This window comes from Atheta coriaria, unplaced genomic scaffold (genome assembly GCF_025399875.1).
Source record: "Atheta coriaria isolate IRGN ID8LTWV9N9 unplaced genomic scaffold, Caltech_Dcor_3.1 hic_scaffold_10_pilon, whole genome shotgun sequence".
Lineage (NCBI taxonomy): Eukaryota > Metazoa > Arthropoda > Insecta > Coleoptera > Staphylinidae > Dalotia > Dalotia coriaria.
This window is the reverse complement of record NW_027045452.1, coordinates 9467203-9486935: the sequence shown is the minus strand read 5'-3', so window position 1 is coordinate 9486935 and position 19733 is coordinate 9467203. Positions and strand designations below refer to the sequence as shown.

The window sequence follows — 19733 nt, the reverse complement described above, 5'->3', positions numbered from 1 at the left end:
ACTGGTTGTAAGTTTTGGTGATATTTATGTGGTGAGGTTGGTAGTTCTGACGCGTGCGCCCTCTATCTGCGTTTGTGGCAATCAATGGCGGGCGCTTCTCCCACCGTGCCCACCGTTTAGTTTAGTGTAGTTGACAAATTTTTTGTGTTGTGTTACAACATGTATACAAACGTAAAATGTGCGAAATAATACTGCGTAAGTGCGCTGCGAATTAATTGCAATCAATGCTGGGTGTACTGCAAGTGCTGAAGTTGTTACCGGGCGCGCGTCGTTTGTTTGGTGCAAGTCAGGTTGTCGGGTACGCTCGGTCGGTATGCTCCTCAGCGGCGCATACTGACATGGCGCTGGATGTGCTCGACAACGCCGCACGAAACAAACGCACGACGCTAGAATGCCTAGCAAATTACTCCAAAACACCAAAATCTACTCTTAAAACTAATTAAATTAAACTAGTTTCCACTCTGTGTGCGTGCGCCGCATCTTGCGTTTTCTAAAATAATTTTTCGTGCATTTTAATTGTTAATTTTGTTTGCGATCTGCGCGTGTGCGGCGGAATGTAAAAATGTATATGTTTCTAGTGCGTGAAGTACAGCGGAATGGATGAACTGAGCGTGGTGGATGCCGACGAGCTCATGGACCTCGACGACGCCGAGCCGTCGGACGTCGATGACGACGACGTCGATAACGAGCCGGACGCCGACGAGGATCAGTTGCACGAGTTGCACTCGCCACTGCAGCTCAATTCATCGTCGGCGGCAACTTCAGCTGCCTCATCACCACCGGCGGCGATCGACGACTGCGGCCCGCCGTTGTTTCTCTCCGGAAAACCGCTGAGCATCAAACGCGGACGAGGTAGACCAAGGCGTGAAGGAGGTAAACATATCACAAAGTTTTATTTTGTAATGTTTTAATGTATTCATTTTAGGAAAACCATTTCCACGCCGAAATACCGTCACGGGTGTTGGCGGGATGCGCATGAAGAAGTGGAAACCAGGCGGTATGAATTGTGTACGCGGCGCGCCGAAACGCGTCAAGAGTTTCGACCGTAGCGACTTCAGCGAGATGATGATGTCCTCCGCAGACGAGATGATTTTGGATCCTGAAACAGGCGCTTTGGTTCCTGCTGAGCGTGTGCTCGCACAAGAAGAACTCCCTTATAAACCGGAATCATGGTAGGCAACTAATCATAAACAAAAATAAACAAAATTTGTTCTTTTTTAATTTTATTCAGGCCTGGAAAAGTTTGCGGATTTTGCAACCTAGGGGAACGCAGTCAGCTAGGCCAAGGGGAACTGATACGCCTCATGTGCCCAGATGGGTTTACTCCTGAACGTGTCACAACTGAACAACTGCCATCTAGCGTAACCAGCACGCCGGAACACCCTGGTGATAAATCTCCGCGCGGGCCTGTCACTTGCCGAAGACAGAAGAGTTTCAACAAGTGTCGGAATCCATCGATGACCAGCGAGTATGTGGATGAGTTGACTATCATCGGATACTCGGAAAACCCCGATGTACAGAGTGTTTTCGAACCGTCGGGGCATTTTTATGTGCATCGAAGCTGCACTTATTGGAGTCATGAAGTTACACGTACTGGTAAATATGATTTTTGTTGTTTTTTAATGAAATTTATTAAATTTATTGTTTTGTTTATAGAATTATTAGGTTTTGATAATGTCGGGCCTTCGTTACTGCTGAGTATATCGCGTAAATGCACGTTCTGCAACCATTACGGCGCAAGCGCAGCTTGTAAAATGGAAGGATGTACGCGAATCTTCCACTTTCCATGCGCGACTGCTTCAGGGGCCTTCCAGGAGTTGCGGAGTTGCAGTCTCTATTGTAACTTGCATCTGAGTCAAGTTGCACTTAAATGTGAAAGTAAGTTAAACATAATATAGGCAACCAGTTTCATAATAACTAAAAATGTTTATTTTATTTTACAGATTCTGTCTGCTATACATGTAAAACCCTCGGTGATGTAACAAATTTAATGTACTGCTCTGTCTGTGGTGAACATTACCATGGTTCCTGCGTGGGTCTCGCTCAACATCCCGGCGTACGCGCTGGTTGGCAATGCCGTAAATGTCGCGTTTGTCAAACATGCCGCCTCACAGGTGATGAAACAAAACTCCTCACATGTGAGCAATGCGAAAAGGTTTACCACGCGATGTGTCAGCGTCCCATCGTCGCATCAATCCCGAAATACGGCTGGAAGTGCCGTTGTTGTCGCGTTTGCGGTGATTGCGGCTCACGTACACCCGGCGCGGGGCTTAGCTCACGCTGGCATGCGCATTACACCGTCTGCGATTCATGTTACCAACAACGTAACAAAGGTTTTAATTGCCCGATATGCCATCGAGCGTACAGAGCGCATGCGCATCGAGAAATGGTCCAATGCTCTGCGTGTCGCAAGTTTGTGCATGGTACTTGCGACGCCGAAGCTGACCTGGTTGCCTATCATCAACGCAAGGAACTGCATCCCGAATATGAATATACGTGTTTAATGTGTAAGAATATGCTGTCGAAGCGGAACAGTATTGACGAGGACTCCATGTCCGCATCGCAAGAATCCCTCTTCGACGACTCATCGGAGTTCGACGCACCGTACACTGACGACGGGTTTAGATCAATGGGCCTTGGTAAGGGTAAACCGTACGCTTGTAAAATAGCGAAGAAAAGGTTAGGGTATGGTCCGGGTGGGTATCCGGGACGGCCAAAAGGCGTTGGTAAACTTATGCCTGGTAAAGTTGGGTTTATGAAACGCCAGCGCATGACTGAATTCGGGCGCAAACGCGGCGCTAAATATAAAATGCGTGGGGTTTTTGGGGTACCAGGAGTTGGATTACAACGTCCCACAGCGGATGGGACAAAAGATGAAGAACCTGGGATTGAAAACAGGTTAGTTTTGTGTTCCGCTAAGGATAAATATGTCCTAACGCAGGATATTTGCGTTATGTGCGGAGCAATCGGTACGGATCAAGAGGGTTGTCTAATTGCATGTGTTCAATGCGGTCAGTGCTACCACCCGTATTGCGTGAATGTAAAAATAACGAAAGTTATCCTCCAAACGGGTTGGAGGTGCCTGGATTGTACTGTGTGTGAGGGGTGTGGCCAACGTGACGATGAAAACCGATTGGTCCTCTGTGATGATTGCGATATATCTTTTCATATATATTGCATGGATCCGCCACTGACTTTCGTACCACATGGTAACTGGAAATGCAAATGGTGCGCGTTGTGTCAGACTTGCGGCGCGACAGACCCTGGTTTCAATTGTAACTGGATGAATAGTTACACGGAATGCGGCCCTTGCGCTTCTCATGTCTCATGTCCCACTTGCCAGGAGAGTTATGGTGAAGGCGAGTTGATTATCCAATGCACACAATGCGAACGCTGGTTGCATGGGGCATGCGACAGTATCAAATCTGAATTAGAAGCGGAAAAATGCGCAGAGGAGGGGTATACTTGTATATTATGTAGACCACGTGATGTACAACCACCGCACCTTGTCCCTGTGCCTGTTCTTAAACCTCCTACGCCTACAAAATCACCAGATTCCAAGTCTAATTCGAATTATTTTATGGATGGTGTGCTCCTGAGTGAAAACGGGCATAATTTGATTAAATCTTTATGCTCGGAACATTCAGCCACTAGAAAAAAGCGGAAAAAGCCTGAGAAAGTTGTCCAGCATAACAAGGAAGCCGGAATAATGGCGACTATTGAATCGGTCATCGCTGGTGTAGGCGCAGGGGAAAATTCATTGGATGCTAAGTTAGAATTGGTTGATATCAAGGACGAGCATGATTTGTATAAGGAAGGAATGACTTGGACCAAGGATGATGGCCCACCTCCCGAGGGTTTCACTCTGTTTACAGGCGAAAGTGGAATTACAGTCCTACGAAGGAAACGTCAAAGAAATTTACAAAAATTAGGTATAGGAGGGTTTCTTGTAAGAGTTAGGGGGATACGTGGTCAGGATAACGATGAAGTTGACATGTTACCCGGTCAAACCACACCTACGGATCCTTTGGGACCTCCAACCATGATGGAGACAACTAATCCCGGAGAGAAACCACGCCGTAAACCAATTCGACGAAAAATAAAGAGTAAACTCTCCGAAACTTTCCCGGTATATCTTCAGGATGCGTTTTTCGGGCGGGATTTACTCGATTCCCAGAAGGATCTCAACAGTGAGAGCAGCGAGGATGAAAAGGATAAACCCACACTCGAAAAAGATAAGATTATTCATTTATCTCAGGATGAATTACGTGCTGTTGCTACAGCCAAAGAGAAAAACCTTCCACCTGGTAAAGCACCCGTGCAGAAAACCAAAGGTGTGGCCAGAGTGGTGGGCGTGGTCGCCCCGCCTAAGCTTGTACCGAAAGAAGAGGATGAAAGTGACGACGCACTCAATCAATTCGAACTGCCTGATATCCTCGACACGGATATCGTTGATACCATTATGAATGGCGGTGATGCTTTGGCGAAGAGCGGCGATATTCAAGGATTGGACGCGGATGGCGATGCGTCCAAGGATACCAAAGACGAGTTCGGCGATATTTTCAACTTAGACATACCAAATATTAACAGCAAGGATGTGGAGGATATTCTGTTCAAGGGCGTGCTGACTGATGAGAGTCAAGAGTCGCAGGAGAGTAGTATCTTTCCGATTGCCACGCCCAATGTGGGTGTTGGTGTATTTCCGGTGGCTACGCCCAGTGGTAAAGGGGCGGGGCCTTCGGTGGGTGTTGTGGGCGTGGCTCCGCAGTCGGCGATACCGCCGAATGTCCGGCCAAATTCACTGCCGGCGAATAATTTGAATTCGCCGCTCAGTTCTTATCCACAGTCGCCTTATCAATCAGATTTTAGCAAGTAAGTGGATAAAATTTCATATTTTGATGATTTTTTGTATGTAAAATTTGTTTGTTTCTTTAGTAGTCCACAGTTTAGTCCGTATTGTGAACCACCATCACCGTGGGTGAATGTAAGTGAGGCTTCTGGTGAAGGAATGGATCCTGCTGCGAATGTACCAACCACATATAATCAACGGTCATCGGAAAAAATGAAAGCTGATGAAGCTTTGGGACTTTCCGCGACGATTTCGGCGGTTTTGTACGCGAATACTAATCAACCCGAATGGAAAACTGAATTCCCCGTATGGAGTGACCGTTATAAGCAGATAATCAAAAAATGGCGCACGCTTAGCAACGAAGCAAAAGCTCCTTTCCTCCAGCGCGCCAAAGATAATCGCTCCGCGCAGCGCATGAAGAAGGCCCAACAGGTATGTTGTATTTTTACGATTCGTTTCCGTTTCCGGCAATTTGCGGAGCGTGTTGATCACGCGAACGTGTTGTGACTAACGCGACACACTCATCTGTATCTCATTTGTTGTCTCCTCTTTCACTCACGGGTGAGCTTTCAAGCTTGCAAGTTGTGTCTATATCGATATGTGTTGTGTGCCCGCTCACAGATCAGCAAGGAGAGCAACGGCGCCGCGGTGAAGGCGGCGCAGGCGCAACAGCCGGCCGTGCCCGCAGTCGCGAGTCCCGTCCACGCGGCACAGCAGCCGCCAACGGTCTCAGAGGTGTGCACCGCCCACTCACAACAGCAAGCACGCCAGCTACTACTAACCACCACCGCGTTAACTAGCGTCCCTAGCGCCCCCAGCGGCGCGTCCACGCCGACGCCCAGCCCCAGCCCACTGTCAATCACGCCCCCATCGCGCCCCGGCTCCGTCCCACCACAACTCACACCACCACCACCACAGCCACAATTATCATCATCATCTCACGTCACTGTCACCATTCCCACGCAGCAGCAGTTCACCGTGCACGGCCCGATTCTTGGACCGGGCGATCATTGCCACGGCCCCGCCCCAAATGTCACTGTCAATCCTCTGTATTCGGAGCCGGCGCCGTCCCCGTCGCTGCGGCACGCGCACGCCCAGCCGCCGCCATCAGCAGCGGCTGACCATCAGATACGCGTGCTCACCCCGTCCGAAATAATGCGCACTCTTCCCTCCCTCTGTCAGGAAGCCTGCGAGCCACCGGTGAGAAGACTCTCTGACTGTCGGAATGTCCGTTTTTTGGTTGATTCGAAGTTTCAGTTTTTGGTTGTTTTGTTCTCTATCATTTTGATGTAGCGCCGAGCGAACCCGGCATGCAAAAATCGTCGTTTACAAGTCGGAAACATCCCTAAATCTATCCCTCGAACAATTCATCCCGATTTATTAAAAAAAATACAAACAATCAGAGCTTTTCTATTGTTATTAACAAATAAATAATAAACTAATCTCAGGTTGTGGGTAATAATAATATCATAATATTGAATAACTCACAATAGAAAAGTTCTGGTTAATTTGGTGTTGGTTAAACATAGTCTTCAGAATTGATTTCTTGTAGCTTGTTGTTGTAACAATTTTTTTTCCGATAATTTATTAATTCAGGTTTGCATGCAGTTTGATTACTACTTCTTCATATCTCTTTTTATAAGTATGATTTGTCATGAATTCGTTTGTAATATTTGCTGTGTGCTTGGTTGAATAGGAACAAGAAAAGATGACCAATCAACAGAAGTCTGCGCGGGAGGCGGAGCAAGAACGCCAATGGAAACAAATGCAGGCTTTACGCCATCAGCAAAACCAACAACAACAACACGTGCTTCAAGAACACCGTGTACAAGGTACGAACTGTAAGTACTAAACATTTGTACACACAACATAAAATTAATTAATTTTTATGTTTTGTGTAGCAATTGTTCGTGTGCAGAGGCAATTGTCTGAAGGTAATCAACACTTTATGCAAGCGGAAGGTATGTCACCACAACAAGGCGAAATGCATGGTGGTGATGGGTTTGTTCAACAAACACCTCCGCAAATTGTAAGGTCTATATCTGCTGATCCCTACGCGCATCAACCGGCTACGCCACGCCCTACTGCGACACCACGCCCACCATTAGCATTTCCGCAGAAAACTGAACCGGAAGCAAACAGGCAGCTCAGGGATTTACTGCAGAGACAACAGTTTAAAAAGTTGGATGATCAGTTGTTAGCTGGTAAAGGGCAACAGAGGGTATGGCCACCTGGTGAGGCAGGGCAAGAAGTCCTGCCGATTGTAAGTGAAAATCAAACGGTTACAAGCGAGGCGACATTTAGGCAACCACTTCCGCCTACGTGTAGATTACGTGTGCCTGTTCAGACTATTAGGCAACCAATAAGTAATCTTCGAATGCAGTTGGATCCTACTAGGATGCAAGGTATAGATCCAAGGATGAGGCATATTTTGTTACAACAGCAGCAGCAGCAACAACAACGCGCGCAGGTTCCGGTACAACAGGGCGGTGTTGTACAACAACAGTTTCAACAAACGCCGCATGTCCAACAGCAACCGAGATTTGTCACGCCTCAACAACTGCAACCTATTAGACATGCCTCGGCTGAGATTGATCAGTTGTTGATTCAACGCGCTGCGGCTAATCAATTCCCAGCGAATCAGATACGTCCTAACCCGAATCAGATCCCTACTACTTTAGTCCAACAACAGAAACTGCCGCAACTTCCACAGCAAGGTATACAACCACAGCAACAACAACAACAGAATGTTGATCAACCAGGTGAACATGAAATCCCTGATAATGTAACTGCGGAATTAGAGAAACTGGAGCAGGAGTCTAGTTCTATGGTTGAATTACAAGGCGTGGGTGATATCCTTGGTGGGTTAGGAGATGATGAGGATGAGTTGTTGGCTGAAATGGGCGCTGATTTTAATATTTTGGAGTATGCGGATCCTGAATTAGATGCTTTGGATGGCGAGAAGACTAATATTTTAGACTCGTTGGATTTGGTTGATGCTGCCGAACCGGAAAAGGATGATAAAAAGGATAAAGCGCCTTTGGTTAAAGCTCAAGCGCCGCAACCGCAACAACAGAGTCAACAGCAACAGCAGCAACAACAGGAAGCTGTAAGGTCGATTGAATCACAACTGCAAGCGCAAGCCCCGCCTCATTCCGTGCAAGCAATCAATGTTGTACAGCAACAGATGCAGAAAATGCAACCGCCGCCATTGGTTGCAACGCAACAAACACAACAATTGTTACAGCAGCAACAACAGCAACAGCTTGGATCTATGCAACCACAACAACAGTTGCATATGATTCCACCACAGATCAATCATCAATTGATACATCAACAAATGTTACAACAGGTAAATTATTCTTTGTTTAATAAAATAGAGAAATTGTTGATTTAAATTAATGTTTAGGTTCAGCAATGTGCCGCACGTGGTAAACCAATGGCGCAAGGATCACGCATAATGTCGCAAGATGGCGTTATTGGTACAGTGGCTGCTAACAACAGCATTATCTTAAGCTACAGCCCACAACATCAGCAAAGAATGTTGCAGAGTATGTATTTTATTATTAGTTTTAATGTTTTAGTGTAATTTGAGTTTTGTTTCAGTTCAAAACAATCAAAAGTTGCAAATGCGTAACTTGAACAATCCACGAATGGCAGCGCCGCCTGGTGTGATGCAAACACAACAGGTTGTACAACGCGCTGTTGTTCAACAACCACCACAACAGGCTCCGCCTCCTCCACCACCATACCCGGGCCCGCCTCCGCCGTATCCGGGCAATGGCCAACAGGTAATCATTTGTTTATTGCGCATGTCTTGTTTTCGATCGATGGTTGGTTTCTTTTTGGTTTGATCAGCGCTTTTTAATTGAAAAATTTAAAGATTAATAATATCATAAAGGTAGGATTATAAAAGTAGTTTTACTAACGGTTTGCGGTTCGTCCGGTGTTGCTTGCATGCTGTGTGGTAGATGGGAGGCCCGCCCCTTCGTCATGGGCCACATTTTGCGCACGCGCTGCGCAGGCCCGCCTTGCTCTTGGAGGTGAGCGAAATCATATCATATCATTGATCAATCAACTTAGAATTATAGTTTCTAACTCTCTTGGTGTTGTGTTCTGCATGCAACCATTAATTTCGCATTCTGCTTTGCGTTGTCGTTTTCACCATGGCGCTTACTAACATCGGTGGGAATGATATTTTATAGGAGCAACCGCTTTTAATACAAGAATTATTGGAACAGGAGAAGCGCGAGCAAGAGAAGCAGCTCCAGTCGCAAGGTGCGGAAGTTTCTTCAACCAGCAGTCTTGCTGGTACTGCCCTTCTATCGGATAACGACTTTGAGAATCTGTTGAAAAATGATTTCGAGACTAATAGTGATCCGATGTTGGGCAACAACACAACTGTCCCGAATCAAGTTCAAGGGCAAATGATGCAGCGTGGTGGTTTTGTACAACAACCAACTGCACCGCAACAATGGCAAGCGCAACAACAACAGAATCGTATGCAGGTGGCGCCACCACAGCCTCCACAACCGGAAATACCAAGGGTACCACAGTTTCAAGGTGTTTCACTTCCGGCTCCTCCTGTACCACCAGAGAATATTTTATCGGAGGCGGATAAACAGGCGTTGTTGGCGTATGAGCGATGGCTGCAGATGCAGAATAATCACCTGACGGCGCAGTTGAAGTTCTACGAGTCTGAGGTCCATGCATTGAGAAAAGTTAGAAAGGTAGTGCATATTGAGTTAGGGATAATTGAGAGTTTGTTTTAATGTTCTGTTGTAGTCGTTGAACAGCAAGCAGCGGCAGTGCAAGAAGACCGGCACGCAACTGAGCGATGCCGACGCGCTTGAATTGCAACGCACCTCGGCGCAGATCACCGGGTTGCAGAAACAACTGGAGAATGCTCGCAAACAGACCAAACAACATACACTTCTCATGCAGGTAATTTAATAATAATTCATTTTTGGAATCAGCGGTTTTATTTACATTTATATCTAGGATTACGCTGGCAAGAAGCAGAGTAAACAAGGTGGGCAACCTACGCCACCTTCAAGCTCCCCGATACATCCACCGCAATCACCTATGATGTCACCATCAGCATCACAATCGCCAATGATGCAGCATAATTCACCGATGCATAGTCCAGCGCCTTCGGTGTCTCACTCACCTGGGCCCAGTGTATTGCAAAGTCCGAATATGAATCAAGTTATGTCACCAATGCAACCATCACGTATTGGTACACCTCATTCTCAGAATGAGGGTAGTCCTGGTCCGGTGCAATCTCCTTTAATGCATCTACCACCTCCTCAGATGAGAATGACTTCTCCTCAACACCGTAGGGTGGTTACCAGTCCAATAGGGTATCCTGATTTGAGACCTGGTGGTCCTCAACGGTTTGTACGACCTCAACTCGATAGAGTTCGATTGCCTTCCGGACAAAGCTCTCCGAGTGGATATCAGTCGAAACCTGGTACTCCTAGTCCACTGAATAGTCCACCTCCACAGCAAATGAATCAACAACTGCTGCAGCGACATTTGCAACAACAGGCGTTTTTCCAACACCACCACCAACAACAACAGCAGCAGCAGCAGCAACAACAAGTACAGGATGTTAATCAAGACGGCGTGAATTCCCCGAAGATTGTACAACTCATCCATCAAAGACAAATGGTTAGGGGACAAATGCCACCCCAGGGACAACCAATGAGCCAACAACAACATCAGTTGATGCTACAACAGCAACAAGCACTTAAACAACAGCAGCAGGTGCAGATTCAACAACGGTTGCAACAACAACAACAACAGATGCAAATGCAACAACAGCAGATGCAGCAGCAAATGCAACAGATTCAATTGAATCAACAACAACCACCGAATTCACCAATGCCACCACAAAGTCCTTCGTTAAATCAACAAATTATGTCGCCGCATTCGATGACTAGCCAGCCACCATCACCTATGGTGTCGTTTAACCATCCGCCGAATTCTCCAATGCCGAAGAGTCCGGCCATACACCATCAACCACCGAGTAGTCCTATGATTCATCAACCACCATCACCAATGCCGCGTAGTCCGATGGTTCCACAACGTCGGCCGGCTAGTAGTAGTAATAGTCCTGCGACAGACAATCCACGCACACCATATAACGCTCTAACTGACCCAAATGTACCGGATAATGATCTTGGTGGTGGGGGTAATCCACACAATGCGCCTATACCATGTCCGCCTAGTTTTGGGAGGTTTGGTTATATTAAACTTGGTTTGAGAGGAGGGTCACCTATGTGGGGATCGGGATATGCTCGTGGTGCGAAAAAGGCCCTGGAGCAGCCGCACCACCGCCTTTGCAAGAACCTGTAGAAGATCCAACATCTTCAGGAGATGCTAAAACCAACCCAGCTACACCAAAGTTTAAGAAAGAATCACATCTGAGTAAAGTTTCTATTTTGAAGAAAAAATCACCTGCTAAGTTAACTTTATCTAAAGTCTCAGCAAGTTCTTTGGTAAGCCAAGAATATAATGAATTCGAAGATAGTTCTTCGCCACCTCCCTCAATTGCATCAACTAGTAGAATCATCAGAACAACCGGTAAAAAACTTCCTGGTGCGTCTGCTGGTCCTGAAGAAGATGATATCTTAATGATGGTTCCTCCTGAGAAAGCTCTACCCAATGACATCATGGAATACGATATTGATATCGATGTGGATTCTTCTGTTGTATCCACTGAGGTGTCTCTAAATTCTGCAGCGCAACAGAATGATGGCGATGATATGGCAGTCATACAATCATTCATGTCTCAGGACATTAGTGAAGGATTGTCGAGTCCTTTGGAAGCCGATCAGATCCCAGATGAGTACATGTTGTTTGATATTGCTGGTAATGCACAATATTCTGACAAAGAAGATGATACGGAGACCATGCAATATGTCCTGCAAAGTCCAACAACCAGCGACGAAGAAGAATTGATTCTTCAAGGGCAAACTGATGATTTGAATATGTTGGTTCATGAAGATTTGAACGAAGCTGAGAATGAGGCCGAGTTAGAAAGTGAATCTGGGGCTGAAGTGGAGAGTGAAGAGATAACAATGGCAGATGAATCACCTGAAGAAGAATCTTTCGAAGATAATGAACACAAGGATCATATTTCTACTAAAGAGGACTTTGAGGAGTTGATTGATGAGCGTGAAATAGACAATAAGGCCAATGAAGTGCTTAAACTTGACACGCAACATATAAATGAGATACATAAATATGCTGCGAATATGGTCTATCCCACCACGCCAGTTGGTAATATTATCAAAACCGTGACAAATGTACGACCTAACTTGGTTAGCATCAAAGGTACACCACCCAAAATGACTTTGATTACACCTCTGGCGAATTCAGCTAAAAAAGACATTATTATAACAACACAGGCATATAAAACACCAGCGTCAATGGCGGCGGTTTTATTAAAAGGTGGAACAGTAAGGAATAACATCATAAATGTACCAAAGTTGGGTTCTTCAGCCTCGCCGGCCATTACAATCGTCAGCGCTAGTACATCACAAATCGCATCCATCTTACCATCACGGTTTACCGTGCCGGTGATTAGCGCGAGCGCCATTTCAAAACTGCCAAATGTAAAGGTCATTGATAAGTCGTCATCGAGTTGTTTGTCGCTTGCAACACCGCAGGATACCTCACTGCCAAAGAAAATATTTGAAGATGATTCAGTATCGCCTGAAAGTAGTAATACCGAGGATGAGAAGAAAGAGGATTCTCCCGAGGAAAGTATTGCGCTTAAAAAGGTTACAATCAAAAAGGAACCCGTTGAAGAACCAGCTGAAACCAACGAGATGAAAATGACTACGACTACAACAACCACACAAATTGAAGTCCCACCAGCAGATGTTACTGTAAACACTCCTGTGAAGCAAGAGATTCAGTTTATGATGCAGGACGCCAGTGATAATCACGCGGATGACCACGATCATAAATCCGTGGTGATTTCTATTCCTTCCCAACACCATCACAGGAACAAATGTTGGATAATATAGCTATGCAGGCGTTTGAAAGTAGGAGGAGGGATGGAAATGGTATGCCTGGCGAATTTGATTCCCTGGATGATGTGTTAAATATGATCGAGAACATTGGTAAATCAGTAGATGAAGAAGAAGCTGGTCCCAAGGAAATTGAAAAGAAGGTTGAGGTTGACATTGTTACATCATGCACATCTACACCTGTTGTTACAGTTAAACAAGAAGTATCTACTTCAACACCTACAACTACTTCAAGTACAACATCTTTGGTTAGTTCTGTGACTGTTGCAACATCTACAACGGTAACAACTAGACCTAGTAGTACGATGCAGTTGTCTCCATTATCACAACCAACTGAAGTGACCAATAACATTGCGAATGTTTCTGAACAATTGCGAACTTTGTTGACTAATGCAATGCATACGTCAACAGTTACGAAGACTTTAAATGTCGACACGACGAAGACCAGTGGGGATAAGATGTCCGTTGTGGTATCTTCTATCAAATCAGAGACTATTACAACTGCTCCTATTACTTCTAGTATGCTTGCGAATGCTATAATTGTGAAGACTGTGTCTTCACCAAAGCGGGTGTCTTCCCCGGCTGTAACAACAACACAGGGACCAATGCAGGTGGCAGTTCCAGTGACAACTCTGGCTGTTGTAGCTACAACTACTCAGTCAGAACAACAACCTCAACCGCAACAACAACTGCAGGTTGTAATGGAAACCGCTGTTACTGCTGTGGTTTCTTCCACTAGTCAAATTCAAAGTCCTAAAGTACAAAGCGTGCTAACACCACCTTTGATACTCCAACAGCAACAACAACAGCTTCAAATTCAAAAGAAACCTTCGTTAAGTTTGAATGCGATGTTGCAATCACATCCGGCTGCGACTATGCCCCAAACATCTCCGGGGACTATAACAACAGCGTCGATTTTAGGGTCTTCTATACCCTTGACGAGACCTTCATTGGCTTCCCTAGCGCAAGCTAAACCCAATGTGGTATCACCGATATCCACTGTTGCTGTTTCTACGAATGTTACAACTCAATTGAATGCACCATCTACAACAACGCCGATGTTGTTAGCGTCGAATCCAGCGACTTCTGCGTTTGCTCGTACACCAACCAATTTACTGCATACTCAGTTGACGAAAACAACTGTTACCAGGACGAAATCAGAAGATGAGAAACCTGTTGATGACCAAACACAGTCTATTACTGCGGCGAGTTTATTAAAAATGAAACCGCGAAGAATACACCTGTGCAGAGTGTAACATCATCGTCAAATAATATCCCTATGTCTACTTTGAGCAGTCTGGTGGCGGTTTCTGCTCCGAATAGGATGGAGGACTCACAAAATGTGCTTTTGAAACAACTGCTGCAGAACACTGCCTGCGCCTCTTCGCAATCAACAACACCAGTCAGTACGGTGTCGGTGTCTTCCAATTCGGGACCCAGTCTACCTTTGGTGCCGAATTTAGCGGCGCAGTTAGCGCGGCCTGTTCCCCAACGCCGACGAGCTTACTCCCGCCCATTTTACAAAACGACACACCTAGTATTACAACCACTCCGAGTACATTGACGGCGATCAGTTCTACAACCCCCAATGTACTTCCCACACAATCAGTAAAGACCAAAACCCCGATAATTCGTGAGACTTCTTTTGTTTCTAAACCGGTTGCGCAGACTCCGCCGCCTCCTCTACAAATTCAAAGTCAGCAACAAAATGTACAACAGCAACAAACACCACCTCAACAACAACAACAAATGCAGCAGGTGTATCAAATGCCACAAACACAACAGCAGCAACATGTTATGCAAGCGCAACCCCAACAACAATTACACATTGATATCAAGAAAGGGTTACCACCAAGTAGGACTCCGAGTAGAGATGATTTACTATCACCAGCTACACCTCGATCTACATGTAGTCAAGATTCCAGCCTACAGACACCACCGTTGATTGTAAAGAAAGAATTGACATCACAAAGTCCCGTACTAGTCACGCACGAAGTCAAGAAGGAACTGCTGGATGACTGCTCACAACACTCTGAGGTCTCCGATCATAGTAAGTCTGATGTTACAATGAAGGAGGAAATCGATGATACGAGTGTGGAGAAGCAGATACTCGATAAAGAAGAACTCAAGAAACAAAAGCGGCGGGTTTACCAACAAAAACGTAGACAGAATCAGATCCTGAACAAAGAAGGCGGTGGTCAACCAAGTGGACAACCCAAGAAGCGCACCCGTAAGAGTTCAAAGGTTGACGAGGATTACGATTCATATATAGAGAGTGTCCTTGCACAACTTAGGACTTTACCACCTATGGTTGTTTCCGAACCTGTGCTGAGTAAGAACTTTGCAGTAGTACCTGTGTACGGCTCCGGAGATCAGTCCAAGTTGGGTTCGAAGGAGTTTGATCCGCGTGTGGGAGATCTCCTTGGAACTTATGGTAATGCAATAGTTCCTGGGTTTGCTGATTTCTACAACTCCAAACCCTATGGGGAGCAAGAACAACTTCCTGAAAAACCACCAACGTCAACACAGCGTGGTTTCTACGATCAAGAGTTTCCTCTTATTAGATTTGACAGTGATGATGAGAGGAAATGGGAACTGTTTGCGCGGGAAGACACTCCTGATTCATTGGTGTATTCATCATCTCCCGAAAGTTTTGATGAACCTAAGCGTTTCATGGGATTACGACTCATTGAACAGGAGGAAAGTTTAGATGGGTCGGATCAACCAGATAAAGGGAGACTATCCCCGATTATACCAATTATTGCGCCTGTGCCGATTAGACTTAAACCAACAAGTCTCAATCTCAAAGACTATCCAAACCTGGACAAAGAAAACATATGCAGTTTGCCAGGCAGCGCGAAGAGTAAATTTGGTACACCAGGTCCTGGTACACCACTTAAAGACTCTGGTAACGTCACCGTTACATTAACATTGACTTCATCGGCTGCGGAGGACATTATGGGCGTTTTGAGAGATCTGGCGAATATTTTACATATTCCTGCGCCTACAAGTTATCAGATTGTTGAGAGGACAGGCACACCACCAAGTCAAAAGTTAGGTCTGTATCGCACAAAGGGTAAAGATGGCAAGGAAGGCGCACCTATTGACATTCAAAGTATTCTCAATGGAGATGCGAAATTCTGCCGGCATTGCGATGTTGTTATCCTAAATAACATGATCAGGAAGAAAGTCTCCGAGCTACCATTCCTCAGTAAAGACTCTGAATTGTTATCAGATGGGGATGAGATCTACTTTTGCAGTTCCAGTTGTTACATGCAACTTGCTTTGATGCATCGAAGTCCATCGATCAGTGAAGATAGAGCTGCGGCGTTAATCAAACATCTATGCCAGAAAGAAGACAAGAAGAAACTCGAAATTACAGATATTGAACGCATGGAGGTGGATAACATAATATCACCTGTAAAATCAGAAAGACCCATTACTATTAAATCTGAAGAAGACGAAACAATGCAAGTTGATGATGTCGAGGAGATACAAAAATGGAAGAACATCAAGTACAAAGTCTTTACACCAAACTGCATCCACCCTGCTAATAAATACAAGAAACCCACAGATAAAGAATTAATGGAGTTGATGTACAGATTACGAGTGACTGTTATGCCGACAAAAGTTCCGGATGACACTAGGAAATGCATGTTTTGTAATGGGACATCGGATGCTGTGGCGGATGGACCAGCTAGATTGCTTAACTTTGACGTAGATAAGTGGGTACATCTCAATTGCGGTCTCTGGTCAGATGGGGTTTATGAAACTGTCAATGGCGCATTGATGAATTTACCAGCAGCGTTACAGGCTAGTTTGGTGGCTACTTGTGTGCAATGTAATCAAATTGGGGCGACAATTCGATGTTTCAAACCACGCTGTTCGAATATTTACCATCTACCGTGTGCGGTGAAGGACAACTGCGTTTTCTACAAGAACAAGTCAACCTTTTGCAGTGCACATGTCCCCAAGAACGAAAAAGACAATGAATTGACTACGTTATCGGTTGGTAGAAGGGTGTATGTTGATAGGGACGAGAATAGGCAAGTTGCCGCTGTTATGCATCACTCTGACCAGAATAATCTATTGCGGGTGGGATCGTTGATCTTCTTAAGCGTGGGTCAATTACTACCGCATCAATTGGCCAATTTCCACACGGCGAATTATATCTATCCGATCGGGTACAAAATTATACGGTTTTATTGGAGCATGCGTCGATTGAACAAACGATGTCGATATATCTGTTCTATTCAAGAATTATCCGGACGTCCCGAGTTTCGTATTCTGGTCCAGGAGCCATCCGAAGAAGATCAAGAATTTCGAGATTCGTCCTGCAAAGCTGTATGGTTGAAAGTTCTGGAACCGTTGGCTCAACTCAGGAGAGATAATCAATGCGTGCAGTTGTTTACACAATTCGTAAGCGGAGAAGATCTCTTTGGTTTGAGTGAGCCTGCCGTGGTGAGAGTGTTGGAGTCACTGCCCGGCATTGAGACCTTAACGGATTATAAATTTAAATATGGACGCAATCCACTGCTGGAGCTACCGCTGGCGATTAATCCCAGTGGCGCGGCAAGGACGGAACCTAAGGCGAGGAATCAACTGCATTGGAAACGACCGCATACACAGCGGACAGGAAATTCGGCAAGACCTGTGTTTGCTTCAACAGCAGCGGCACAACCTGCCGGAGAAGCGGCGTGTCCATATAGCAAGCAGTTTGTGCACTCGAAGAGCTCTCAATACAAGAAAATGAAGCAGGAGTGGCGAAATAATGTGTTTTTGGCAAGGAGTAAAATTCAAGGACTGGGCCTGTATGCGGCGAGGGATCTAGAGAAACATACCATGGTGATTGAATACATCGGGGAGATTATAAGGTCCGAGTTGTCCGAGACGAGGGAGAAATTTTACGACGCCAAGGTTTGTTATTAAAATTTTTACCATTTTTACACATGAAGTAATTATTATTTTTGTTTGTGCTTGTAGAATCGAGGAATATACATGTTCAGGCTGGATGAGGAGCGGGTAGTGGATGCCACACTCTGCGGGGGGTTAGCGCGGTATATAAATCACTCCTGTAATCCTAATTGCGTCGCTGAAATTGTTGAAGTGGACAGAGATTTGAGGATTATCATCTTTGCTAAACGAAGGATTCAACGCGGCGAAGAGGTCAGTAACATTTATATTTAATACATAGTGTTAACAAAGTATTAACCCGCAAAAAGTGGTGGGGGTGCACATCTGTTACGTAGCTCTTTTCCGAAAATTGCTAAAAACTAATCATTTATTTATATTTTCAGCTTGCTTACGACTACAAATTCGACATAGAAGATGACCAACACAAGATTTCTTGCATGTGTGGTGCGCCCAACTGTAAGAAATGGATGAACTAAATATTCGAAACATTCCAAATGAATAACGAAATGAATTGACTCTCGACTGGCCGTAATATTTGTAAACATATTGATGAGATTTATGATGCAAGCAAACGTGAAAATCGAACCGGCACAGAACAGAGTCTATATTGCATAAATGTTTTACTGTGGCTTAGGGTAGGGACCAAAAATACAAAACTAGCTAGGAGTAAGTAGGAACTTATACATAAATATATTATATATATAGAATGATGAAGGAACTAAACACAAATCACGTAAAGCGGAAATTATAACTGGAATTCAAAAGTGAATTTAAGAGATTTCGTTTGTTGTACATAATTAGGCTCAAAGTTAAATTATTCTTCTACGATTACAACGAGGCGTGGCGACGCGCTGATGTTTTATGTTTTTTTTGCGATTGTATAGTATATATATCATATATAAACACACACATACACACACCCACAAACATACTGAATTAAGAATGTGCTATTTTATCACTGGATCCAATGTTAGCGTTGTTCAACTAACATAGCCTTTTCATAACTAGCCTTATTATCAAGCACGACTAAGATGAGTTTATATTTGTAAAAAAAAATGAAACAACCGAGAGAGAATGAGAGCGAGCTGTGCAATATTAGTTAGGACAGCGTGGACGCACGAAAGGATTAATTAATTGAGATGTAGCTGGAGTGTAAGGCGACTTTTTTGTACATTAGTATTAAAACCGATTGCAGCCCATTGATGTCTTGTCGAGAGGGTGGATCGGATTGTAATTTGTATTTTTATTTCTCTTTCTTTTTTATTGTGGAGACGTAGTCTCCGATTGTTATTACATTTTATGGTATACGTTCTATATGTTTCTATCCGACTCTTGTATAGCTTAGGTTTAGTGCCATTAATTCTAATTATTGATAAATGACGATTGAGCGATTAACTGTTTTTCACACTCACACATACACACACGCATGCACGTAATGAAGAGCGGCCCGTTAGTGATATTATTAGACAATAATAAGATGGGTCGTTTGGTTTCGTTTGTAATATATGTAAAAGTTTCCACGCTGTGGCTGCGAACGCAATTGATATCATGCACGTTAGTCAATTGCGCTCATTGCGAATGGCGTCGGGATCGAACACTAGTTAAACACGCAGATGAAAAGAGCGGATGAAAACATTTTTTACAACCACACACTACTTGATTTCGATAGGAATGTGACAATCACTCAATCATGTATTTGGTTTTTCTTGCGGCAGAAAAATGTATGTATGTAAACGAAACAACTTAGCACTACCTGATATGTTTATTGTTTATTGTACAAAAAAATTAAATGAATCATTTATTAAATACTGGTTTGTTTCGTGTATGACTTTCGTTGTTTTCAATTTCATTGCAATATCAACCTTGTTGCATATTTGATAAATGTGTTTTGAATATTTATAAGTTGATAAATATTTTCAAAGGTTAGA

The 19733-nt window shown here is 44.5% G+C and overlaps 1 protein-coding gene across 1 annotated transcript; it reads left to right on the top strand.

Annotated features, from left to right (window-relative positions):
• The first annotated feature begins 97 nt into the window (after positions 1-97).
• On the top strand, positions 98-19633 carry LOC135800586 (histone-lysine N-methyltransferase 2C-like). Its single transcript, XM_065313857.1, is given in 22 exon segments — positions 98-195; positions 579-873; positions 926-1172; positions 1232-1596; positions 1657-1878; positions 1944-4872; positions 4936-5281; positions 5471-6049; positions 6546-6690; positions 6751-8201; positions 8259-8400; positions 8456-8640; positions 8821-8892; positions 9055-9579; positions 9635-9793; positions 9851-11155; positions 11158-12847; positions 12850-14093; positions 14096-14375; positions 14378-17808; positions 17875-18057; positions 18189-19633. Coding segments are annotated over 21 exon segments (15870 nt in total). The 5' UTR covers positions 98-195; positions 579-596; the 3' UTR covers positions 18282-19633.
• Positions 19634-19733: the final 100 nt, after the last annotated feature.